General features: G+C 41.0%; 1 protein-coding gene across 2 annotated transcripts in view; it reads right to left on the bottom strand.

The window, feature by feature from the left end:
- Positions 1–26,994, bottom strand: part of THSD4 (thrombospondin type 1 domain containing 4) — a 556,774-nt gene that overhangs the window by 79,036 nt on the left and 450,744 nt on the right. For both annotated transcript variants that reach the window (XM_059055985.2, XM_059055987.2), the window contains one exon: positions 18,391–18,595. In XM_059055985.2, coding sequence (XP_058911968.1) covers positions 18,391–18,595 — 205 coding nt within the window. The remainder of the gene's footprint in view (positions 1–18,390; positions 18,596–26,994) is intronic.

Here is a 26,994-nt window from a genome sequence, read left to right as displayed (position 1 = left end):
AAAAATAAAAAAAATATAAGTGTTGATCAACTTCTGTTTGCATCTATGAACATCTTCGTAACACCTCAAGCCAATGAGCTCCATGAGGGACATCACATGGGCTGGATACAATCCAAACAGCCCTTAAGATCTAATTCACTGTCAATTATTATAAAAGCATGTGCCATAAAACTTTGACTCCACTATTGGCTTGGTATGGTTAGAAAAAAAGTCTTTGCTTGTGGAAGGGTATTTCTTGTCCAGAAAAATCTCAAAGAGCAAATATATAATCATATAATTCTGGACTAGTTTGTATAATAGTAACAACAATAAGCATAGCAATAATAACATCTGATACTTGTTGAATAAGTATGTTGTGCCATTCCTTGTGATGAGTGGTTTACTGGTAGTATCTTACCTAATTTTCCCAAAAGTCCTAGGAGATAAACATTATTGTCCATTCATTTTACAGATAAAGAAAATGATATATAGAGAGGTCAGATAACCGACGAAAGGCCACAGAGCCAGAAAGTTGCATTTCACAACCTGCACAATTCTGCTCGTATTGAAATGTTTGCGACTTTGTACTTTGGGTACTTTTGCCAGTGAAACCGGTAACTATGAATGTTTCTGAAAATTCCAAGTTAGTCTTAGCCATTCACATGTTTGTAAGTAAAGGAAAGGCTAACCATAATGTGGAGTATTCATTCAGAAGAAATCTTAAGTTAGTTGATTAGTTCCTTTTTCTTTGATGAACAGATTTCCAGCGAACTAACAAAATTTTATCTTAAGGGTTAATATTGGTCTTCTTGCAGCAATTTTGGGAATTTATGGAATATATGACTTGTGAGGGATCATTAAAAATAGAGGAATTCTGTTTAAGCAAAGCCTTAATGAAGGATGGGGACAGGATCTCTGCTGCCCGATGGGAACTGGCTGTGAGGATCAGGTCATTGTCATGGGTAAAGAGCTAGATAACCATTAGGCTTTGGTATCCTTAGAACTCACCAACAAGGAAGGAAAGACTGGGCTGTTTCAAGAGAGATGCTTTAGAGACAAGAAAAGAGACTTACTTAGCTTCTCTCAAATGCAACTTATATTTCCCTTTGTGTATTGTCCCCGCTCTCCTTTTTATTAAGTAGGATCGATCACTTAAATTTCCAATTCCTGAAATTACTCATCAGTGCCTTCTACTCTCATTTGCTCCAGATCATCTCAAAATGCCAAATGCACTTTATCATTCCAGGATCTATCAATGCTTTGGTGGATAGTATGTTTTTGTATAATGAGACACTTACAGTCATTGTTAAAGACACACATACATAAGCTCTGGTTTTCTAAGGTTCAGTTTATTGTTTGGAGTCATGGAGTCCACTGATATACACCAATATCTTTGTTTACTAGTCAGTTCCTGTCCTATGGCTCTTGGTATAGACCTGGCCTTTCTGAAATGCTTGCTCTTCGTTCTCTTCCTTCCCTCCTGCTGCCCCACAAAATACCTTGAGAATAGAGGCATGATCCTGTCACAACCCTCCTCTAGCCCCACATCTTCAGTGGCTGACCACTGCTCAAACATTAATCCAAAGGATGGAGTCTGGGATGAAAGGTCTTCCACGGTCTGGCCTTATCCTACACTTGCAGCCTCAAATTCAATGTCACCCTCACGTTCTTAGAAGACACTGCGTCCAGACATGTCTCACATTACCTCCTTCTCTGAACCTTAGCTCATGCTGCTTCTTTGGACTGAATGTTCTTTTTCCTATTTCTTCTGATAAAGGTCTACTCATTCTCTAAAACAGGGGTTGGCAAACTACAGCATGGAGGCCTACTTTGGCAACTGCCTTTTTTGTAAATCAAGTTTTATTGGAACAGAGCCATGCCTACTCAAACACCTATTGTCTATGGTTGTTTTCTTGCCATGATGGCAGAGTAGCTGCACCTGAGACCAAATGTCTTGCAAAGCATAAAATATTTACTAAATGGCCCTTTCCCAAAACAGGTTGCCAACCCTTGTACTAAAAGCCCAGTTTCAACAGCGTCTCTCCATGTTCCTCCTCAGATTATTCTGTTAGAAGTAATGTCTCCATCCTCTGCACTCCCGTAGTGCTGGGTCTCTTTTTTTAAAAAATATATATTTAATATACAATTACTTTAATAGAATGTTAAATTTTGCAACTTTCATTTTCTGACATAGTTATTTTTTTAACATCTTTATTGGAGTATAACTGTTTTACAATAGTGTGTTAGTTTCTCCTTTACAACAAAGTGAATCAGTTATACATATACATATGTTCCCATATCTCTTCCCTCTTGCGTCACCCTCCCTCCCACCCTCCCTATCCCACCCCTCTAGGTGGTCACAAAGCACAGAGGTGAACTCCCTGTGCTATGCGGCAGCTTCCCACTAGCTATCTAATTTACATTTGGTAGTGTGTATATGTCCCTGCCACTCTCTCACATCGTCACCGCTTACCCTTCCCCCTCCCCATATCCTCAAGTCCATGCTCTAGTGGGTCTCTTTATCAAAGTCTTCAAAGGATTCTCAAACAGACTGTAAATGCCTCGGGGGCAGGGACCACAGCTTCACATCTCTGTATTGCATTGCACAGAGGGGGTGTGCTTTATAGATATTCATTAAAATGCTTAATTATTTTGCATGAATATCAAGTCAGATGAAGAGCAATGTTTTACTTAATCAGATTATAGAACTACTAGATTAAGGAAGAAACAAATATTGATCAAGGAGACAAAGTTTGCCCGAAAAGCAAAATAAATATTAGTATGACTCTCAGGCACAAAGGAAGCTGGAAGAGTAGGGCTATGTATATTTTCTAAGGACATGGATATCGACTCAATTCAGACAGAAGTAGACTTCTCCCACACTGACATGTACATGATTCTGATTCAAGGAATAGTGTCTGGCTTGGGAAAAGGATCGAATAGAATTAGGAGATGCCGAAAGTTCTTTCAAGAGCTGTTGAAGCTTAGCTAAAACAGTTGGATGGGAGCTAATAGAGGCAGCCCACAACTAGCAGCAGAAAAGAACTTTATCTTCAAAGCTCACCCCTTCAGGGATTTATTAGCAAGAATTAAATGATTAAAGAAAGAGCAGAATCTGACTGGAGCTCTACTTAATGCAAGAAGGGAAAAGCGTGCTCAGTTTCTCCTGGAGCGTAGAGGGGGACCATCCTAGAAGGCAGATTTCCCATTTCTCTTGAGAGAAAGTAGGGGACCTTCCGAAGACAGTGCTGACAATGGAGCGGCAAAGCATGGGCAGCCTCAGCTGCTGGTTAAGAAAGTCTGGGGCTTCCCTGGTGGCGCAGTGGTTGAGAATCCGCCTGCCGATGCAGGGGACACGGGTTCGTGCCCCGGTCCGGGAAGATCCCACATACCTCGGAGCGGCTGGGCCCGTGAGCCATGGCCACTGAGCCTGTGCGTCTGGAGCCTGTGCTCCGCAACGGGAGAGGCCACAGCAGTGAGAGGCCCACGTACCACCAAAAAAAAAAAAAAAAGAAAGAAAGTCTGGAAGTTATGGTTTTTCTCAGCTGTTGCTTCTTTCCTTAAGTCAACTATATTTACTAAATGTCGTTTAAACCTTAGAGATCTCTTCTTGAGGCTTAACTTGTATTAATTCCCTAATGTGGAAGCTCAGTGATCTAACACACCGCAAAAAGCCAAACTCTGCTTCAAAGAGGGAAGGCTTAGAGGCACTTCCAAGTGGGTTAGGGAGTGGATGGATTGAGGACAGCTTTATCGATGCTGGATGCACAGATAATGGGTTCTGAGCTATTACCCTAATCCAGGTAGGAGACCTGGAGCGATTAGCAGCCCTGCTGAAGATGCTGTCTGCAGGTGCTGCTGGGAGATAATGTTATTCTCCCTGAAGGGACAGGGCTGTCAAACCACTTCCATAAAAATCTAAGACCCAGCCTGCTCGACAGCTGTTTCCTGCATTTGAGGAAAGCATCCCATTCGGTGCAAAAAAGCACGTGTGGGTGCTTTGCGTATGTCTGAGACAGATGATATAATTAAAAACAAAGGCAAATCTCAGCTTAACTCCTCCCCACAAAACAAAAGGCAAATCCAAGTACAAAGAGGCAAACTCAGTCTTACATTTCCAGGCAACTAGGTACTAACTAAAAAGTAGAAAATGTGAAAACACAAGGAGCATAAGGAGGTGGGGCAGAATTGGTTCCAGCATCTCTGAAAGCTCTTCAAGGCAGAGCGACTGTAAAAGTAAAAAGAAAGCCCATGTAAACAGACGCAAGGACATCAGAGCTTTCCTAAATCAAAGGGAAGAGTGCTGTCAGACACCAGGTGGAAAGTATGTAATGCAAAATTAAGTCTAGGAGTGCTCAAACAAATAACAGCATCTTTCCACTGTCTCTCTGGCACGGGATCTTTGGCCAAGATTTGGTTTTAGACAGGAATCATAAAAGCCTGTTGCTGAAGAGAAGGCAAGAACTGAATCCAAATAAAAAACCAAATGCTCAAGGATCACCCTCTCTTGTGTGCCAGCATTGATGAGGAACCTCCAGCCGCGAATCAGGATATCACTCTGAGATGTTTCTTGGGGCTGCCACTACCTGTAACAGGTAACCAAGAAGGGTCACAAAGCCCATCTCAGCAGCCTTTCCTGATGCTTGAAAGCAGACTATGTCATATCACCTGCTTAAATACCCTTTTAAAAACACACTTGAAGTGTTGGTGAGGATGTGGAGAACGTGGAACCCTCACGCGTAGCTAGTGGGGATAGAAAATGGTGCAGCCACTGTGGAAAACAGTTGTGCAATTCCTCAGAAAGTTAAACATAGAATTATCACATGACCCAGCAATTCCACTCCTAGGTATATACCCAAAAGAAATGAAAGCAGGGACTAAACAGATACCTATACAGCAGCATTATTCACTATAGACAAAAGGTGGAAACGACCCAAATGTCAATCAACAGATGAGTGGATACAAAAATGTGGTAGATACGTAAAAAGGAATTAATTTCCGACACATGCTACAACATGGATGAACCTTGACAACATTATGCTAAGTGAAATAATCCAGACACAAAAGGACAAATACTGTATGATTCCACTTGTATGAGTTACCTAAAATAGGCAAATTCAAGAGCCATAAAGTAGAATAGAGGTTACCAGGGGTTTGAAATAGGGGAAAATGGAGAATTAGTGTTTATTAAGTACAGTTTTGGGGATGATAAAAAAGTTCCGAAAGTGGTGGTAGTTGGACAACATCATGAATGTACTTAATGCCACTGAAGAATACACTTAAAACTGTTAAAACCATAAATTTTATGTTTATATATATTTTACCACAATTTTTTAAAAAGGAGAAAAAAAACTACATGGTGTTTCATTTCTCCAAAATGCTCCACACTTTTTAAGAGCTGAACATTCTTTTAGATGCTAGCTTCAGAAGACCGCTGTTGAGGCAGATGGTGAAAGTCTAGTGGCTAAGACATAACTCTGGCAAGCTGGCCCAGGGATTTTCAACATGAGGGTAGGCCAAATGACTGTCAGCAAGTTTGAAGTAATAGTGGGGGTAGGGATGGAACAGTGTGGAGGGGACAAAAGGCTGTGAGGAATTAGAACATATTTTTCTTCCCATGGCGGTAGGGAGGAGGCAGAGAAGGCACAGGTCCTCCTCCACGCCCCAGATACGTTTTTCCTGCCAATGGCCACGGGCGTATACGTAGGTCATGAACAAGGACTGAGCCTGGATTTGAGATCTGACTCCACCACTCACGAACTGTTCCCCTCGGCGAGTCTCTCAACCAGGCTGAGCTCAGTATCCTCAGCTCTAAATGCAGATGCTGATAGGACACTACCAGCCCACCACCACTGTGAGAGTGCTGCATTACACGAAGCAGGCAGACCCAGGATTCCTACAGTCTACGAGTAACACACGACCCCAGTACCATAAGTGAGGTCTCGTGATCAAGGTGGGCTAAGGATGCCTGAGCATAGACCCCCAAAATGGCTTCAGGAGAGCCAAGGCCTGCCTTGATTTCTGTATCCCCACTACTCATCCCAGTTGCTGGAACTTGGAGGGTACTTGAGGGAAGGAGGGTCTAAGTCTGGACTGTTTGTCTTCAAGGAGTACACAGGGAGAACACAGACAAATTACAATAGATTAATTACAATAAAATAAAATATGGTGAGTGCCAAACTGGAGATATGATCAAAGTCCTATGGGAGTCCAAAGGAAAAACCTCTCTTTGCTTTTCCTTTTATCTATCTGTCTTTTATTCTTCTGCCATGTATTAAGAAAGCAAGCAAGGACTACAGATTCCAGAAAGGCAGGTGTTGTAAGGTGTAGGAAGGTGTTCTAAGCTGGAACTTCTGTTGACGGGGCTGTAACCCAGGGCCCCACAACCAACAGACCGAGTGAAAGACTGAAGGTAAAATGAAGGAGAGGGCTTGGATTTGGGAACTAAGAATTCAGAGTGAGCTGACAAACGCAAACTTAATGGTAGATAGAACAGTCATTCCAATAGCACCTTAGACATTTATCATGATCATTAAGACACCACTCTGAAATAAGTGACCCATGAAACCTTAGCACCAAAAGAGATCTTAGTGGTTGCATTGGCCAGGGTTTCTCATCTCAGCACTAATGACACTTAGGGCTGGATAATTCTTTGCTGTGGGGCTGTCCTGTGCATTGTAGGATGCTTAGCACCAGCCCTGGCCTCTACTCACCAGATGTCAGTAGCAACCCCCAACCTTACCCAAGTTGTAACAATCAAACATGTCTCCAGATATTGCCACATGTATGGGTATCAGGGTGGGGGGCAAAATAGTCCCCAGTTGAGACCCACTGTATAAGGAAATGGTCTTTTACCCTGAAAGGACACTGGAATCACCTAGGAGCTTAAAAAATCCTGATACCCAAACCGTGCCCCAGATCTATTAAAACTGCAGGTGGGAGAAGGCATGGGCATATTTCAAATAGACCTCAAATATTATACCTCCTGTGATTCCATTGTGCAGCCAGGGTGAGAACCAGTAACCCAGGAAGATTAAGGAACTAACAGTTACCGAGTACCTCTAAGATGCTGGGTATTTTACATACATCTCATTTGAAGTCAAAGGCTCTATGAAATTAGAACTGTTTCTCTCTTTTACCTATGAGGAAACGGAATCTCAGAAACATTAACAAACTTGTCCAAAAGCATCCCAGTCAGAAATGGTAGCTTTGCAAAGGGCAATTTCAATGGGCAATGCTGGACTGAATGGAAGACAAATCAAGAAGTGGAGATGACATAGGAACAAGAGCAGAGAAATGTCACTCGAAGCACTGGATGCAGTCTGAGGTGGAGGTAGAAGGAGTAAATAAGTGATTATAAGCTTATACCACAAAGAAGCCATTTTCTTTTCTTTTTATTGGAGTATAGTTGATTTACAATGTCGTGTTAGTTTCAGGTGTACAGCACAATGATTCAGGTATATATCTATTCCTTTTCAGATTCTTTTCCCTTATAGGTTATCACAGAATATTGAGTAGAGTTCCTTGTGCTAAACAATAAGTCCTTGTTGTTTATCTATTTTAGATACAGTAGTGTGTATCCGTTAATCCCAAACTCCTACTTTATCCCTCCCCCCCACCGTTCCCCTTTGGTAACCATAAATTTGTTTTCTATGTCTGTGGGTTTAAAGGAAACCATTTTCTGATTAGAATGAGGTCATCACAGGGGAGATGCTGAACACACGTGTTCACTTGCATTTCTTTCTTTGTTCTGCTGGGAAGAAGGAAATACTCCTAGAGAGACAGTTGTTGGGTGGTGGGGCAGAAGCACACATAACTAGAGCAATTAAGTTAAATCAGGTAGGCTTTTGATGTCTAAGAAGAAAGGTACAAATTTTTACACTTGAGCCAGCATAATCCTAGAGGCTTCTGGCAATGGGTGGAAGAGAAGGCTGTTTTCTATTTAGCCATTACAAGGAAAAGTAGAGTTTTGTTAAGCAGTCATTGATAAATATTGGAACCTTGAGATAAGAAAGGGAAACTATGAATTAAGCCCTTGCCATGCTAGAAGCTTTATGTTTATTATCCTGCTGAATCCTTGCATACCTCTAGGAGGTAGTGGTTTTGTATCTACTCCGTGTTGCCACTTGCCCATACACACTCAGAGGAAACCTCTCAGACAGCAGACTGACAGCATACTGAGGTTTGTTCCATTTTAAGGAAAGGTAAGTGTCTTAGTCTGTTTGGGTCACTAGAGCAATATATCATAGACTGGGTGGCTTGTAAACAATAGAAATTTATTTCTCACAGTTTTGGGGGCTGGGAAGTATAAGATAAAGGCGTTGGTAGGTTCACTGACTGATGAGAGTCTACTTCCTAGATGACTCTTTTCCCTGTAACCTCACATGGCAGAAAGGGGGTCAGGGATCTCTCTGGGGCCTCTTTTATAAGGGCACTAATCCCATTCATGAAGGTTTTGCCCTCATGACCTAATCATCTCCCAAAGGCCTCACCTCCCAATACCACCACCTTGGAGGTTTCAACAAATGAATCTGGGAAGGATGTGGGCATTCAGTCTACTGCAGTAACTGAAGGAAACCACTTAATATACCTATAATAAGCAAATATTCATTAACTTTATAAAAGTAAATAGACAACTAAGGATAATCAGTCACTGGAGCAAAAACAAAAACAAGGGCAAATTACAATAAAAATTCTTAAAAGTTAGCTATGTAAAGAAAATTCCTTACTTTGATAAGAGGTATCTATCAGAATCTTCAGCAAACATCTATTAGAAGCATTCCCATTGTCAGAAACATGATAAAGAAGTCCACTATAAGTATGGTTATTCCAAAAATTTTTAGAGGTCTGAGTCTCTAAGTGCAACAACATATGAAAGAAATAGGAGGTAGAATACTTCAAGGGAAGATAACATTAATATCATCTATAGATATCACGATTTTCCACCTAGAAAATCCATATTAAATAACTGAAAAACAATTCTATTAGAATTGTTAAAAGAGTCTAGCCAGGTGTACAGGTACAAAATAAATAAATAAACCGATTTAATATGCATTAGCATGAGTAATTGGAAATATAATGGAATAAAAATCTTATCCCATATTAGGAAAAACTATAGCATAAACCTAATAAAACATAAGCAAAGTCTAGGTAAAGACATTTTATTAAAGAACATAAAACAAGGAGATATACTATGCTCTGGAATCAAAAAAGTCAATATTGTGAAGACAATTTCTTCTTCTTCAAATTAGTCCGTAAGTTTATTGCACTTTCAATTAAAATCTCACCAGAAGTTTTATAGATTTTGACAAATTGATTTGTAAAGTGTATGTAGAACAAATGTACAAGAAGACCCAAGAAAATTTAGGAAAAAACAAAGCGTTTGGGAGGAGTCAGAGAGTTGACCTACAAAAACTTAAAACATATGAAATTACAGTAATGAAAAAAAAATGGTACTAAAGGCGGAAGAGACAGATAGATCAATAGACCTGAACTGAGAATTCACAGGTCTATCTATAGATATTTAAATTTAATATATGGTAGAGGTGTCATTTCAAATTAGTGAGGGAAATTTAATAAGCAGTATTGGGACAATACTGTCTATCTATTAGGAAAAAGACAGATCGCTACCTCACACTGCACACAAAAATTAATTCCAGATGGGTTAAACGTTTAAATACAAAAAGAGATTATAAAAGTAATAGGAGAAAATATTAGAGAATAATTTTGTAATGTTGGAGGTGGGCAGGTCTTCCTATGTAAGACAAAATCCACTAGCCATAAAAATATGATTGATAGATTTGACTAAAAAAAGACTAAAATTTTCTCCACAGAGCAATAGATATCATAAGCAGAGTTGAAACACAAGATAAAGATGAATAAACATACACGAAGAGAATGGTTATTATTCATAACATATATGAGTTCTTAAAATGAGCAAGAAAACTACAAATACAATTCATAGCAAATTCATAGAAGGGAGTACAAATAACAAAAATGAGTGGTCAGGGAAATGTAAATTAAAAAGGTATACTAAAAATTAAGAACATTCATAATATTTAGTGTTGGTAAAGGTGTGGAGAAATGGTTCTTTCATGAACTTTTGGTGGGGGTATAAATGGATACAACTAAATGTAGAGAGGAATTTTCCTTTATCTTTCAGAATTTTAAGTGTTCATTCCATTTGACCTATAAATTCTACTTCTAAGAGTCTATCCTATAGAAATATTTATGTAAGTATGAAAGGATACATGTATTAGGATATTCATGGAAGCACTACTTGTTAAAGAACCATTCTTCAAGTTTTCTTCTCCAAGAATTTGCTCTGTTTCTTCTAGAGACATCTTTTTCAGTTATTTATCTTGGGTTTTCTCTTTCAGGCTTTTAAAAAATGTCTAGTGATACTTGGTTGTCCATTCATGTTATTTTCAATCATCCATTGATATTTAAGACAAAAGCAGTGGGAAGGCTGCCTGAGAACTCTGTACACATTGGCTGAGCTTATTAACAGGCCAAGTTCTAGGAGATGGGGTACCAGTCACTCAGCAGCTCCTTTTTCCAATTCCAGAATGAATACTGAGATCTTGGAGCACTAATCCTCCCACCCACGCCCTTTTGAATGAGGAAGTCAGCGCCAGCATTCTGAACGTGTGTGTGGGGTCTGCCTGCTCACATACAAGTTTTTTCACTGTTTCCCTGTTTTTCAGCTCCATTCTCCCCTCCCACTTTCCATTTTACCTGCTGTCCCCCAGACTCACAGGCTCATGGGGCTCTGCATGCAGGTCAACCCCACTTTATCACAGTCTCCTCTGCTACCTAGGCTGTGATTTCCTTTGCTCTATTAGTGAACTTTCTTCCACCTACCCTTGAGAATTTGTTCCAGAAATTTGTTAAAATCATGTAATAGATGCCCCCCCACGTTTTTTTGGTGGTTGTAGGTTATTCCTTCTCTTATTCCTTTAGTGTCATTTTGATGCAACCTTGGGAGGAAGGAAAGAAAAACTCATGTATGCAGTCTGCCATCTTGAACCACAAATCGAAAGTATTATTTGCAATATTAGAAAACTGGAGCCAGTCTAAACATTCCTCAGTAGGAAAATGCTTAAATAAATTAGGTTACATCTGTTGTATGGAATATTCTTTACTCAAAAATAATGAATTTGTTTATTATATGCATCGCTATGAAAAGTTATCATGATATAACATTAAAATAAAGGAGCACATTGCAGACATTCTAACATGAATGTTAGAAAATATGTATGTGTATTTCCACAAAGAACTGGAGGGTATACACTGAACTGTTAAGAGTGGTCCTTTATCTCCATCTTTACACTTGAAACTGGTGGATCAAGTGTGAGGTTGGCATGGAAAAAGAATTTCATCTTTTTGCTCCATATCATCTGTATTGTTCAAATTTTTTACAATGCATGTGACTAAATCTTTGGAATTAATCAGTATACAAATGTGAGGTATCATATTATTTATTTTATTTTTTTGTGGTACGCGGGTCTCTCACTGTTGTGGCCTCTTCCGTTGCGGAGCGCAGGATCCGGACGCGCAGGCTCAGCGGCCATGGCTCACGGGCCCAGCCGCTCCGCGGCATGTGGGATCTTCCCGGACCGGGGCACGAACCCGTGTCCCCTGCATCGGCAGGCGGATTCTCAACCACTGCGCCACCAGGGAAGCCCCATCATATTATTTAAATACTCTAGTCTTTCCCACATAGAAAGTTGCTCAACTAACAAATTAAATAAAGGCTTGCAAGTTACAGATGATCCATGATACTTGATTTTTAAAATGCTGACCACTACTTTCATTGTTTAAAACTTTTAAGAAAACGTGCTTAAAAGTAAAGGTATTGCCAGTTTATTTTAATTTTTTTTTTTTTTTTTTTTTTTTTGCGGTACGCGGGCCTCTCACTGTTGTGGCCTCTCCCTTTGCGGAGCACAGGTTCTGGACGCACAGGCTCAGCGGCCATGGCTCACGGGCCCAGCCGCTCCACGGCGTGTGGGATCTTCCCGGGCCGGGGCACGAACCCTCGTCCCCCACATCGGCAGGCAGACTCTCAACCACTGCGCCACCAGGGAAACCCTATTTTAATTTTAAAAAAAATTTTATTTATTTATTTATTTTTGGCTGTGTTGGGTCTTTGTTGCTGCACGTGGGCTTTCTCTAGTTGTAGTGAGCAGGGGCTACTCTTCGTTGCGGTGTGCAGGCTTCTCATTGTGATGGCTTCTCCTGTTGTGGAGCACGGGCTGTAAGCATGCGGGCTTCAGTAGTTGTAGCACGCGGGGTCAGTAGTTGTGGCTCTTGGGCTCTAGAGCGTAGGCTCAGTAATTGCAGTGCATGGGTTCAGTTGCTCCACAGCACGTGAGATCTTCCTGGACCAGGGCTTGAACCCATGTCCCCTGCATTGGCAGGCGGATTCTTAACCATTGCGCTGCTAGGGAAGTCTGCCAGTTTATTTTTTAAAGTTTATAAATCTTCAAAAACAAAAAAATCCCTTCTAAGTCTAAAGCTCTATGACAGTGTAAACATGTTGGCAGGTAGAACATGTCCTGTAGAATCAATTTTTACTTGGTATGCTTTTATGTCTGATTTCTTAACTGTTACATAATGACATTAGTAAATTGAGCTGGCTGAACTATGCCAAACTTTGATATTTCAGCTAAAATAATTTCACAACATCTTATTAAGGAAGAGGCAAGTAATATAAAATGTCAATCATTTTAATAAAATTAGATTTAACTTTTTATTTCCAAAGAGCAGGGTTCAGAATAACTCAAGTGGAAAAGGAGACTACATAGTTTACAATAGATAAACTGGTTCTAAAGTACTTTCCATGAAAAAAAAAAGATCTGGGAATCTATAATCTCCCAGCTAGTCTATATTTTGGAGCATGTGAAAAATTCAACTAAACACTGAAAAGTGGAGCTCATTTCTGCAGAACTTCATTGGTTTCCAACCTAAAATGAGACAGATAAACATCCTATCTCCTGAAATCTGTGCATCATTAAGCGTTGTGATTTCTTCAGCTTTGCTCAGATAAATAGTAAGCATCACGAGGTGCTGAGCTGGCCTGTCTTCCCATCTACACATGGGCCAGAACCCCTTGTGAGTTATGGTAGGACCAGAGCCAGAACTCAGGCTCTCAGAATCTGAGTCCAGCAGGTCCAGTTCTTGATGGCCAAACCAAAGAAAGCCATAAACTCAAGAGTCAGGTCAAATGCTCCATCGCCATTTACATATTAGCCAAGGCTTTTGGTATATATGCCTACTTCTTCTGTGAAGTTTTTGATTTTTTAAAATTGAAATATAGTTGATTTACAATATTATATGTTTCACATGTTCAACATACTGATTCAATATTTTTATAGATTATACTCCATTTAAAGTTATTATAAATTATTGGCTACATTTCCTGTGCTGTACAATATATCCTTGTTGCTTTTTTATTTTATACAGAGTAGTTTGTATCTCGATACCACACCCCTATCTTGCTCCTCCCCCTTCCCTCTCCCCACTGGTAACCACTAGTTTGTTCTCTGTATCTGTAAGTCTGTTTCTGTTTTGTTACATTCATTCATTCATTTATTTAAATTGGCATATAATTGCTTTACAATGTTGTGTTAGTTTCTGCTGTACAATAAAGTGAATCAGCTAAATGTATACATATATCCCCTGCCTCTTGGACCTCGCTCCCCCACCATCCCACCCATCTAGGTCATCACAGAGCACTGGGCTGACTCCCTGTGCTACAGCAGATTCCCACTAGCTATCTATTTTACATATGGTAGTGTATTTATGTCAAACCTAATCTCCCATTTCATCCCGCCCTCCCCATCACCCCCGTGCCCACATGTCCGTTCTCTATGTCTGTGTTTCTATTCCTGCCCTGCAAATAGGTTCGTCTGAACCATTTTTCTAGATTCCACATATATTTGTTTCATTTTTTAGGTTCCACATATAAGTGATAACATACAGTCTTTGTCTTTCTCTGTCTGACTTATTTCACTAAGCATAATACCCTCCCATTCCATGTTGTTGCAAATTGCAAGATTTTATTCTTTTTTTTAATGATTGAGTAATATCCCATTTTTTTATACCACATGTTCTTTATCCATTCATCTGTTGATGGACATTTAGGTTGCTTCCATATCTTGACTACTGTAAGTAACGCTGTTGTGAACATTAGGGTGCATATAACTTTTAGTATTAGTGTTTTCCTCTTCTTCTGATATATACCCAGGAGTGGGATTGCTGGATCATATGGTAGCTCTATTTTTAGTTTTTTGAGGAATCTCCATACTGTTTTCCACAGTGGCTGCATCAATTTACATTCCTACCAACAGTGTAGGAGGGTTCCCTTTTCTTCATATCCTTGCAAAATTTGTTATTTGTGGTCTTTTTGATGATAACAATTTTGACAGGTGTGAGGTGATAACTCATTGTGGTTTTGATTTGCATTTCTCTGATGATTAGTAATGTCATCTCTATGGCCATCTCTATGTCTTCTCCATGACATTTTTCACAGAACTAGAACAAATACTCCTAAAATTTATGTAGAATCACAAAAGACCATGAATAGCCAAACCAATCTTGAGAAGAAAAAAAAAAGCTGGAGGCATCACACTCTTTGACTTCAGATTATACTATAAAACTACAATCATCAAAACAGTATGGTACTGGCACAAGAACAGACACATAGATCAATGGAACAGAAAAGAGAGCAGAGAAATAAACCCATACACTTATGATCAATTAATCTATGACAAAGGGGACAAGAATATACAGTGGGAAAAAGATAGTCTCTTCAATAAATGGTGCTGGAAAAACTGGACAGCTATGTAAAAGAATGAAACTAGAACATTTTCTCACCATATACAAAAGTAGAGTCAAACTGAATTAAAGACCTAAATGTAGGACCAGAAACCATAAAACTCCTAGAAGAAAACATAGGCAGAACACTCTTTGGCACAAATTGTAGCAATATTTTTTTGAATCTGTCTCCTAAGGCAAAGGAAACAAAAGCAAAAATAAACAAATGGGACCTAATTAAACTTAAAAACTTTTGCACAGCAAAGGAAACCATCAACAAAACAAAATGACAACCTATTGAATGGGAGAAAATATTTGCAAATGATATGACCAATGAGGGGTTAATATCCAAAATATATAAATAGCTCATACAACTCAATATCAGAAAAACCAAACAACCCAATTAAAAATGGGCAAAGGGCCTGAACAGATATTTTTCCAAAGTTTTTGATTTTTAAATTTCAATTTTCACATACTAACTCAATAATTGCATCTTTAGTAAATAACTGCAGATCTTTTCTGAAGCAAGCAAAGTAAAGAATGTCCAGTTTTAAAAGTCAGAAGACCACGCATGTAAAAACAGTTGGAGACTAAAGTACTACACATGTAGCACGACTACTATTATTAACTAAGCAAATAGCCTAGAATAAGTCATTTAAATATTGTGGGTTTTAAAAAAAACCTTTAAAAATGAGGTGATTAAACCACCTTCTCCAGCACTAATAATACAAGTCCTTCTGTTTTCACAGAAATCTACTTTCAATCTCTATCCAGTTTGGAGAGTCAGTCATTTTAACAATTCCAAGTATTTCACAAGGCAAGTTTGATTTTTATTACTAATAACCCACAGGCCATTCAGGAAAACCATAGGGCAACTGAAAAAACTTGTTAAAGGTGTGCATTTTTTGAAAGAAATGATACACATTTGAACTATTCATTTCCTCTACATTGTGTATTCTGCAGAACAAATGTACGCAGATGGCCAAATCAGTTTTGTGCATCAAGTCAAATTTTTGTACAAAATACAGTTTACATAGCCGGAAATCACAAGGTAAGAAAACCAAAACTTTTATCAAGACCTGGAAGATTGTGGAGAACCCTACTACATACCTCTTTGAAAAATGTTTCAAGAAAAAAAGAAAAGAAAGAAAAATGTTTCAATGTTTGAAAATGTATAATGTGAAATACAGTCATTGGAAAGTTCAAAAATAGCTCGATAGACCTGTGCTCTAATAGCTTACACATAATCTCAAACAATTGCATGCAGTTTAACTTTGAACATATATAGGCTTCCCAGAACAGGAAATTTCATAGGATTAAGTGGAATAGGGGAAGAGAACACCTGTGATGAGAAAAAGACCATCCCATCCACTGTGCGCTTTAAAAGAATGAACTTTATGGTAGGCGAATTAAATCTTCGTAATAGAAGGAAAGAAGGAAAACAAAAAGAGGCTTCTGAGTGATGCTACATCCCAAGTGATGCTTAAGTGCCCTAAACAGGAAGCCCTGTTCATCACCTCTGGAAACTCGTTTCACTCTCGCCTGTTCTATCTCTACTCTCCCCACTCTGGCCACATGGCATCACGTCATACTGCCATGGACTCTGGATTTCTCATGCACCCCACTGGTCACTGGGCATAAGAAGTTGAACATGATTTTCTGAATCATCCTTCCATTGATTCTGGGTACTTCCATCCTCCTCTACCTCCTCTTCATCTTTTTAGGGAATTTCAGGGAATTAGGGGATTTGTATTCCATGAAGCTTTGACATACTGACAAGCTCTCTGAGACAAAAGAAAGAGATTGAACATTTGTCAACTGCTAATAAGTGCCAGGGGCTCGGTGGGGTCCCGAATATCTGTTATCCTATGGATTCTCATGAATACTTATAAGGTCCAGATTCTCATTCCCATATTCTAGATGAAAACACTGAGGCTCTGAGAGCAGTTTCCACTCAGACATCTGGTGTGTCATCACCCAGGTTATCTATTTTACCTTCGGAAGGCACAGCTGAAAAGCCACTTACTGAATAGAACTAATTCGAGCCAGGGAAATTACTAAAAACTACACAAAGCTCACAAAAAGTGGCATTGTTTGCTGGGGCATTTGAACACAATTACAGTTAAAGCAATCCCTCAAAGAACATTTTCCATTCTAGGAACAGGATGTTTATGAAGATTTGCTCTTTTAATAGTACAAAAGAAAGGAAGCAAAAAGACCATTTTTTTTTTCCTGCAAATAAAAATAACACACAAACAACTCAGGGGGAAACTAGCCTTATTGCCACTTTGGTGGCTCCTGGGTTTGCCAGAGCAAATGTAATAGCTTTCCACCTTAATTGGGTTTGTTTCAGAGTCCCATCTGCCATCCCTTCCTCTTCCCACCAATAAAACCAAGTGAAGCTAATTTTGGATGCATTTGCCCAGACAAAGATGGAAGAGCTGCAGAATCTAGAGTTCTTGAGTTATCTTCTGGGGTGATCCTGGTACTCGAATTTATAAAACTAATGATCTCTCAGTTGCTACGGCCATTGACTGCTGCATGGCCAATCGTGTACCAGAACTGCTCATGGGTGTTATCTCTTGGTAGACTACCACGCCTGGAGATAGACTGCCTGGCTTTGAATCCCAGATCCACCTCTTCCTTGCTGTGTGACCTTGTCGAGTTACATAATCGCCCTGTGCCTGTCTCCTTATGTATGAAATGGGGAGGGGAATAGCTCCCATCTCCTAGGGTTGTTGAGAGGGTTCAATGATTTAATACCTGTAAAGCACCAAGAATAGTGCCTAGCATAGAGTCTGTGCTATTTAAATTTCTGTTAAATAAATAATCAAAAAAATAAAAATGTATATTGCTGTTCATTAAATGTTTTTAAGAAATTGCTTTCCTTATACTATTTTGTTAACTGATTTGTCCATGTTTAGATGAATTAGAATTGCTAAAAAGTAACTTGCAGGACCTGATTTGCTTTGCATAAAATCAGCCAGAAACAGAGAAGGAAGAATCAACAAAGATCTCCTTTTGTGGGAAAATGGGTTAAAAATGGTCTCCCAGTATTGATGATATAGCCCAAAATGATCGCTGACGGGTTCTGCAGCTGTTCCAAAGACACACACACACACACACACACACACACACACACTGTTGCCTCAGGCTGATGAAGCAGAAGGAAGAGAAAAATGGCTTTTGCTTTAGACCCCCGCAGAGTGACAGTCCGGACAGGAACATCAACTGCCCCTGTTCCCCTGAAATTCCAACAGAAAAAGACTTGCAGATCTCTTGGCATTTCAAAGAGCCCCCCCCCCCCCCCCACTTCAGAGAAACAACTTAGGCCATTCCTGATTTCATAGCCTTGTTTCTCTTGGAAGGAACAAAGGCTGGTTTAAATGTGTAGATATTAAACATTTCCTCGCAAGAAGGACTTTTTTACTTTCTCCATATCATTTCAAGGGGAGGCCACGTAGCGCTTTGGCACTCCCCAGTGGCACCTTCTACAGATCCAAGGACCTCTGGACACTGCTATGTCACAGTCCTGGAAGGAATAAATCATCTTGTTGGGACAGCTGTTTTCCTCTGGAAAAAGATCAAGCTTACCCAAATAGTTGTTGCTCTTGTACATCTCGGTGATGTTGATTTTTGTGGCTCCTTGAGGAATCTCAACAACTCGGTGGTAGCCCAGGCTGGTGAGGGCATGCTTAAACACACCCGACACAACCTGACAGCCTGTGTTATCGCCTCCGCACACCCCGCATTTGTCCACGACTTTGTCGGAGCCTAGGTAGTCATCACAGCCAATGCTCTGCAAAGAGGTGGAAAACAAGAGACTCTTGTAGCATATGTCAGGAGCATCCCAGGGAAGAAGGGGAGAGGGGACGACTGAAGATCCGTTGGTGGGTCTCGACCTGAACTTCCTCCTGCCGCCATCCAGATCCTATAGATAAGCAAGTTCATTCTTCCCTTTGCTCAACAGATTTCCACTGAGCACCTACTCTGGGCAAGGAACTTCTTTCCTAGGTTATGTGTGACATGTACGTTCTAGGGGTGAGGTGGAAGCCACATCAGTAAACAAGTAAGTAAAACAAGCACACTTGGTAATCAGGAGAAAAATAACACAGAGAAAATACATAAGGAGGGTGTGGGGACTGGACATTTATTAAACAGGTTGGACAGTGAAGTTGTCCTGAAAATCCATCCCCCTGTTGGAAGTTTTTTGGGACCTAAAACTGGGGTTTGTCCTCAAGTCTTCTGCCCTAAATAACAGACAATACAAACACTTAGCCAAGTACCCCACAACAGGAGTGTTCTACGGCCCTGTTTCTTAGGAAATTAAATCAAATTGGTTGAGATCTGGGTCCCCACTGGTCACTGTGACTCTGAAAAGCTGAGCAGTCGGGACTTTTGCTTGGCTCGTCTAGAGCATTTTCCCCAAGGCAGAAGGGTATAGGGAAGCAAGGACCAGAAACATCAGCAAACTGGATGATATGCATCTAAATAACGGGATACATCAGAGTTTAAAGGAACTCTGACCTTCCTGCCTTTCCTCCCCCAGTGAATCTTCTCATTATTCATCCCAAGATCTTTTTGCTTTATCTTCCCCCTCCCTATTACGTGTTTCTTAGGCAATTTAACCTTAGGACCGAATGGAATGTTCTTCACGGAATCCTTTTCCACGTCTGCAGCTGAGTCCATAGGACTCACATTCGTGTATCCTGAATTTAAAGTTGGGACATGTGGTCTGAACAGAGAAGATTCTGTCACACTTCTGTTGGCAGATAGAAGTGAGTTGATTATAGTTTGGACAATGAAATATTGGGATGACAGGATTATTTCACTGGGTTACGGGGACAGGAAATGATACTTGAAATCAGACTGGTATTTTACAGCTTGAGACACATGTCTGCTGAATCAGAGGTTTGTATTGGTTCTGGAATTCTAAGAGCAATCGTCAGACCCTACCTCAGGGGCAAAGTGCTCAGCAAACCATTCGAAGTCCACTTTTGATTTTGTTAAACAATCCTGGGTCTGTTCACGTGGGTCCTACAGGCCAAATCCTACAGGCAGAGTCAGATCAAAAGGTGTTCATTCTTTCCCCTCCGACTTCATGTTTGACTGACATCCTTCTGCAGGCACTGTACGTCTGCATTATTATTTCCATATTCGTGAGTGCACATTAGTCCATCAATAATAACTGGTCTCTTGACAAATAGCTTCTCTGGAAAACATTATTTCTGACAATAACAGAACATCATCTCAATATGTTCCTCCACATCCACTTAGCCTTTCAAAGTGCCATGTTTGCTGTGAATTTCTCCTCCCCCAAATATTTCTTGCCCTTGCCCTGTGTACGTTTTAGCAGAAAAATAAGGAAAACGCTTTCTGTGCACGGTTTCTAGCTCACACTGCTGCTCCAGATTCTCCTTTGCTTTGAAACAAACAAACAAAAAGGCCACCATCAGCAGAAGTCTGGGAAAGTAGATCCCATGTTACTAAAGAAAGATTCTAACTGAATGGAGATGCCTCTGATTCTCACTGAAGGGGAAGGTGAACAGGAAAGCTAGCAGCGCTCACACCCTGCCCTGTCTAGCAAAATCTTAACTTCTTCCCTTCCCCGCTGCAGGATCCATTCTTGCTGCCCCTGGCCTCAACTTAACCCAGATGGAGCTCCTCATTCCCTTGGGGCACTCCAGGTAAAGGCAACAATGTGTACCAAGGCACAGAAGTAGGAAAGAACACTGAGGAAGTAGGAAAGCATGCTCATAGACAGACATGGTTGAAGTGTAGCTTTGCTGCTAAGGATGAAAGGAGGCTGGAGAATTTAGCTGAATCCGTTAAGGATCTTGTTTGCCAGGGTGAAGAATCGGAATTTTATTCTATCATATCAACCACCACTGAAGAAGGTGGGGGCCATCCTCAGATTTGTTTTTCAGGTGATAACTTTAGCTGTAGTGAGGAGTGGATCTTAGAGAGGGGAGAGCAGGCAGTCCAGTGAGTCTTTCTTTTGTCAGTGGGGTGTATGGGATATTTCAGGAAGGAACAAGAGCCTCCGGAGACAGGGACTGACTTTGCATGAATCCTCAGCCCGCAGCCCAGTTAGAATGGGATGATCACAGGGAAGTTCCACAGCCGTGGATTGCTTCAGACACCCACACGCACAGACAAAACACCATTTTATCTTGGAAATAGACACTATATTAAAATGCTCTGCACATCCCAGTGGATCCCACACCAGATTTCCGGCACCACACTGCCACTCAGGATGAATCTAGACATGGGGAGGGAGGGCTGCAGCAGTTTTTCCTGGTAGATGTCTAAGAGCCTGGAGGTTGGCTTCAATGATGCATGTGGCTGCACAAGTGATGCCAAGAACTGAAGGTAACATCCTGCCTCCTCAAAGCCCATCTCTGGACTCTGAGCACCCAGGATTCACTCCTTAAGAGAGAAGTCAGAACAAGGAGTGTGTGAACCTTCCTTGAGGGGTGACAAAAGGCTAACAGAGCACCCTTCTAGTGTTCTAGTGCCTAGCCAGGGTCTCCAAGAGGCTCCGTTGCTATGGAGTTGCTAAATGTCCCACAGGCAGTTTGCAAAGCAGGAGGGACAACCCCATAATGCGAACTGGGCAGATGACGTGCTTTCAAGACCTTTATTTTTAGCACTGAGGGCATAGGTAAATTACATATCTCACAACTGTCCCTTCTCTTGCATGGGGCTATTATGAAGATCAGATGATGTAATGAGGGAAAATTTGGACTTGGAGTCCAGGCAGGGCATGGCTAAGGAAGTGACCTTTGGGCTAGAATCTGAAGCACAAGAAGGATCAACCATGGCAAGATCTAAACATGTAAACACACATTTTATCACTAATGCTGTTGAGTGACTGCACTGGGCGAAATCTGGGAAATCCCAGGCTGACTCTGACATGGGTCCTGACTATGGAAATTTGAATCTAACTGGGGCGATTAGACACACATGCAGAAAATCACAGGCTATTAGGCAACGAGGAGTCCCTGCATTTTCTATGTCATGCTGGGCCAGATCAATTCTCTTTTAGAAAGCTGATAATTAACAATGGGGTGCATAAGTCTGGAGAATGTGGCAAGATCCCAGTCTGAACTAGGGGAATGATGATGGCATGAAGAGGATTTGAAAGATGCTTAGGAAGCAAAATGGACAGGCCTTTGTGAGGTAGAAGGGAACTCAAATCATTGTCCTCCTCCTCCTCCCCCTCAGCATCATCAAACCTAACATTTACAGTCTTTGTCATATTCCAGGTCCTCTGAATATGTAGTTTTCTCATTTAATCTTTTTTTTTTTTTTTTTTTTTGCGGTACGCGGGCCTCTCACTGTTGTGGCCTCTCCCATTGCGGAGCACAGGCTCCGGACGCGCAGGCTCAGAGGCCATGGCTCACGGGCCCAGCCGCTCCGCGGCATGTGGGATCCTCCTGGACCGGGGCACGAACCCGTGTCCCCTGCATTGGCAGGCGGACTCTCAACCACTGCACCACCAGGGAAGCCCTCATTTAATCTTAAAAGCAATCTGTGCTATTGCTGAAAAACTAGGAAACTAAGACTTAAGAGAGAGATTGGTAACTGGCCCAAGGCTATGCTGCTAATAAGAGGTGGGGATGGATTTGAACTCAAATCCCATGCTTATAACCATTATGTAAAAACTGTCCCCCTCCAAAGGATCAGAGGTCACACTGAGGGTTCTAGCTTTGTCGAAGGAGTGGATGGTGGCTGTGACCTAGGTGCAGAGGAGCAAGTTCAAGACACCGTTACTATAGTGACTGTGAGAGCTTGGTCCAGAAGTGACTCTGGCATTCTCCTCTTCCAATATTAAGAAGCACCAAGCACATTTTGTATCTCTCTCACGTTGACTGTTTTACCATTATACACACAGTAAGTGAATAAATATTTTAGCTCATCTTCCCATCACATTACTGTCACATAACTTTCTTACTGTTCTAACTTTTAATTTTGAGATAGTTTCAGACTCACAAGAAGTTACAAAAACAGTACGGAGCATTTCAGTGACCCATCACCCAGGCTCCTCCAATGACAGGATCTCACCATTAGCACAGCATATAGTCAAAACCATGCATATCATGGACATCAGTATAACATATTAACTCAAGGATAAACCTTATTTGGATTTTGCCATTTTTCACCTGCACTTTTTCTTGGTGTATAGGTCTACACAATTTTATCACATATATAGATTCATGTGCTTTGTTGCTTTCTTTAAAGCAGCTGGTATTCTCCTCTAAAACATGGAGGTATAAGTTGATAAGTGGAGCTGACATCATTTAGCAGGAAAAGCAGTTCGGCATGAGGGAAAGAACGTTGCACTGGGAATCAGGAAACCTGGAGCATAGTCCTGGCTCAGTCCCTGATTTATGTGTGATGCTGGGTGGCTTGCTTCTCTCTGGGCTTGGTGCTGAAAACATTTCTACCACCATGCAGATCTTTCAGGGGACAGTGCTCAGAAATGAATCTGACCTGAATTCTGGTTTGCATATCAGAAGTCTGGTCAATTGGTCTCTGATGGGATTGACTTACTAGTGCTGGTCTGTGTCTCTAAACTCTTTAAGAGGCACCACCAAAGTGCGCACTTAAGGTGACACTGCTGGACCTGGGTCTCGTGCTGGCTCTGCCACTTAGGAGTGCTGCATCATTGGACCTGTTGATCAGCCATTCTGAGCCTCAGTTGATCTATGGCTGGGGTGGTACCTCATAGCACTATTGGGAGGATCAGATGAGGTAAACACGGAAGGCATTTAGCAGGATGCTGGATAGGGTGGCTTCTCAGGCAACTCTGGGTTTATCATTGTTTTCGTAGACTTGGTTTCATCTGGAATCCATCCATTTTAAAGTAAATCCCATCCTTATATAAGTGTTCAGACTCACTCTTATTTCTATAGCACTTTCTATTACTTCTCAGTTGCAGATATTCTCTTCTTCATTTGGAGAAATTCAGAAAAGTGTGAAGGGCTAAGAAAAGGCCAAATTCTCCATAAAGGTAAGACAGCTTACATGGCTCCTTTGCACCCTTACTGCTTCAATAGCATTGAGTGAAAAAGGATAGAACAAACGTCTGGTCCCTGGCCCCTGATCTATATTTCATCTCTCTCTCTCTCTCTCTTTTTTTTTTTTTGCTCACCATGTACTGTCGTTCAAAAGAGATATTTCTTGATGTTACAAAGGCAATTGGACAACTATCATATATCCTTATACTCTTCCAGTGATTTTTGCAACATGTTGTAGGAAAATTTTATATGTTGTAAGCCATCACGGGAGAAATTGCTCAATTGCCTCCAATTGTATGCCAGAATTAACCTAAATGAAATTTCCTGTGGGAAATGAGCAAGCTGGATGACATATCTGGTGGTGAATTTCACAGGGAGGGGGCCTCTGTACGTCATGGCAGGGTAGGCTGGTGCCAGGCGTGCAGATAGTGGAGCTTCTGATTCCCTGATGGGAAGCAGATGTTTCTGTGTGTGCTCAGTAAACACATCAGATAGGGTAAACTCAACTGGTTGGCTAGATGACACCGACAGGTAAAACAATGTGCCTTAATAACCATGCTTTCCCAGCAGGGTGGGAGAATGTTATTATTAAAATGATTAGTCGCTAACACCAATTTACTTACATTTACGGTGAGCTAATTCGTGGAAATACATACGGATGCCAAAACTTTTATTCATGACACCCTGTTGAAAGAAATCTTTTGCCTATGATAAATATCTCCCTCTTATTACGGTCAGGAATGTAGATCAATACCACCTTCCTGGAAAGCTATTTAGCAATATACACTGTTTGACCCAGTAATCCTTCTAGGAATTTACACTAAGGAAATTATAAGAAATGAGGCCAACAATTTCTCTATGAAGGAGCTCATCATAGTATTATTATTACTGAAAAAATGGAAACATCCTAAATGTCCAACATAGGGAAATAGTTAAACAATATACAGAAACCCTCTGGGAGACACTGGAGGGATCTTTTTCCAGTTGTTTTTCTCATGAAAATCTTCTAGCATTTGTGCCAGCACGATTGACCCTCAATATAGTTTGGTAAATGTTTCCTGAGGAGCCTGTACTATGTGCCAATACGGTGTTAGGCAGGGGAGACACGAAGGTAAAACCAACACAGTTCCTACTTATGGTCTAAATCAGGGGTCAGCAAACTGTCGCCCACAGGCCATATCTGGCCCATCACCTGTTTTTATAAATAAAGATTTATTGGAACACAAACATGCCCATTACTTACAGTTTACTTACTGTCCAGAGCTGCTTTTGTGTTATAACAGCAGAGTTGAGTAGTTGCAAAAGAGATAGTATGGCTCACAAAGCCTAAAATACTTATGATTTAGTGATTTACAGAAAAAAAAAAAAAAAAAAAGCCAACCCCTGGTTTAAATCAAAAGGCAGACACGACGCCATCTTTCAATATGGCATGTATATGTTCAGAGGGAGGCATGCAGAGCCCTGCACAGACAAGGCTGAGGCTCAGGTTGAAGGCTCCAGTCTGCCCCTGACTGGTCCTCATCCTGCTGGCCACTTGATTCGTTCCAATGTGTCTCAACTATAATACGGAAGGCAAAGAGTTACCTTCTACCTCAGTCGTTTTCTTCTTTTCCTTAAGCAGAAAACACATACTTTTCAAACAAAACCTCACGCAGAAACAGAGAGAACTCCAATACGTAAAATGAGAAAAGCAGAACTGTCCTGGTTGAAGAGGGGCTGGAAGGGTTTGGAAGCCTGCGTCTCACCTTCCTGCTGGCTCTTCTTCCTCGCGGCCACGGTCTCTCAACTGCGGCTCTAGTGCCAATTTGGCCTAGATAGTTCTTGGTTGTGGGGATTGTCTTCTGCATTGTAGGACGGTTAGCAGCACCCCTGGCTTCTCTACCCACTGGATGCCAGTAGCAACCCTCCCCCTCAGTATGACAAACAGAAATGTCTCCAGACATTGCCAAATGTCCCTTTGGGAACAAAACCATCCCCGGTGGAGAAGCACTGCTCTAGCTTATTCCACAGCTCACGGAACACCTAGGAGCATAGATCCCCTGGAAAAAAAAGGTTTAAAACGATGGCAATTTCCTAGAAGTGCAAAAACAGTCATCTGTAAGTGTCAGAAGCTAATGAGCACAGAATATTTAATTATCCAGTTTTAAAAAACACTCCCCCACTGTTATCAGGCTAGCCAGTAGCCTTCTAGAGCTCTTGAATCTTGTCTTTTGGCTGAACTTCAATATGAGCAGGGTTATGTACTGGAAAGAGCACAGTGCCTGGCATACAGTAGGTGCATAGTAAGTGTTGAATGAAGTAGCAGCTGGTTGAGGAATCAAGAGATCAAAATTATAGGAACCAACTTGCTTCTTGAACTGGATCATCTCTAAGTCTCTTCTGGTGCTAAATTGTTTCTGGGGAAAAAATAAAAGATACAGCCCTGATGTGAAGAATCCTGCCATGTCTAAAGTCAGAGGAATTTGCTTCATGTAGACAAAATTAAATTGGAACCAGGAATCAACGGGAAACAAACTGACAATGTCATTCATTTGGAGGGAAGAAATGGTCCATGCGATAAAAAGTATTTTGGCTTCCTTAAAGAAGGTCATTGTGAAGCTGGCAATCTGGTTTTAATCGAGCTTATGGCTGTCCCTTTTCAGTACCTCATCTTATTTCATTCGAGACTAGCACCTTACCAAGTGACTCCACTGGAAGAAAATGTTGGTGCTCTCCTAGGATAAAATTGGGTGAGAATCAACTACATGAGTGTTTACAAATCTGAGGGAAGTAGTCCTGAGAGGGAAACATTTGATATGCAATGAGAGAATTACTACCCCTCCTCCCACTAGGGTCGACTTTCCCTGGAGAGTAGGGGTATTCCAAACTCTAAAATTTCAGTGCTTGGCTTTCATGATCTTCTTCCCTGATGGACTGAAATGGCGGGGGGTGGGGTGGGCGTGAATGAATTACAACAATGACAACTGCTCTATTATAAAAGTAAGGTGTCCATATTTTTATACAGAATAGTAGAAACCTCTGGACTTCCACTTTACTTTTAAAATGTAAGGCTGACTGGTAAATTCTCTGTTTAAAGAGAATTCTGTTTAAAGTATTTGGTCAGATTGTATCTTCACTCTGTAGGGCCTCAGGAGGGATGGGTCTGTGAGGAGTTGTGGTTTGGGCAGCCAAGGGT

Source organism: Kogia breviceps, chromosome 3 (assembly GCF_026419965.1).
Source record: "Kogia breviceps isolate mKogBre1 chromosome 3, mKogBre1 haplotype 1, whole genome shotgun sequence".
Classification (NCBI taxonomy): Eukaryota; Metazoa; Chordata; class Mammalia; order Artiodactyla; family Physeteridae; genus Kogia; species Kogia breviceps.
This window is presented reverse-complemented; position numbering and strand designations above follow the sequence as displayed.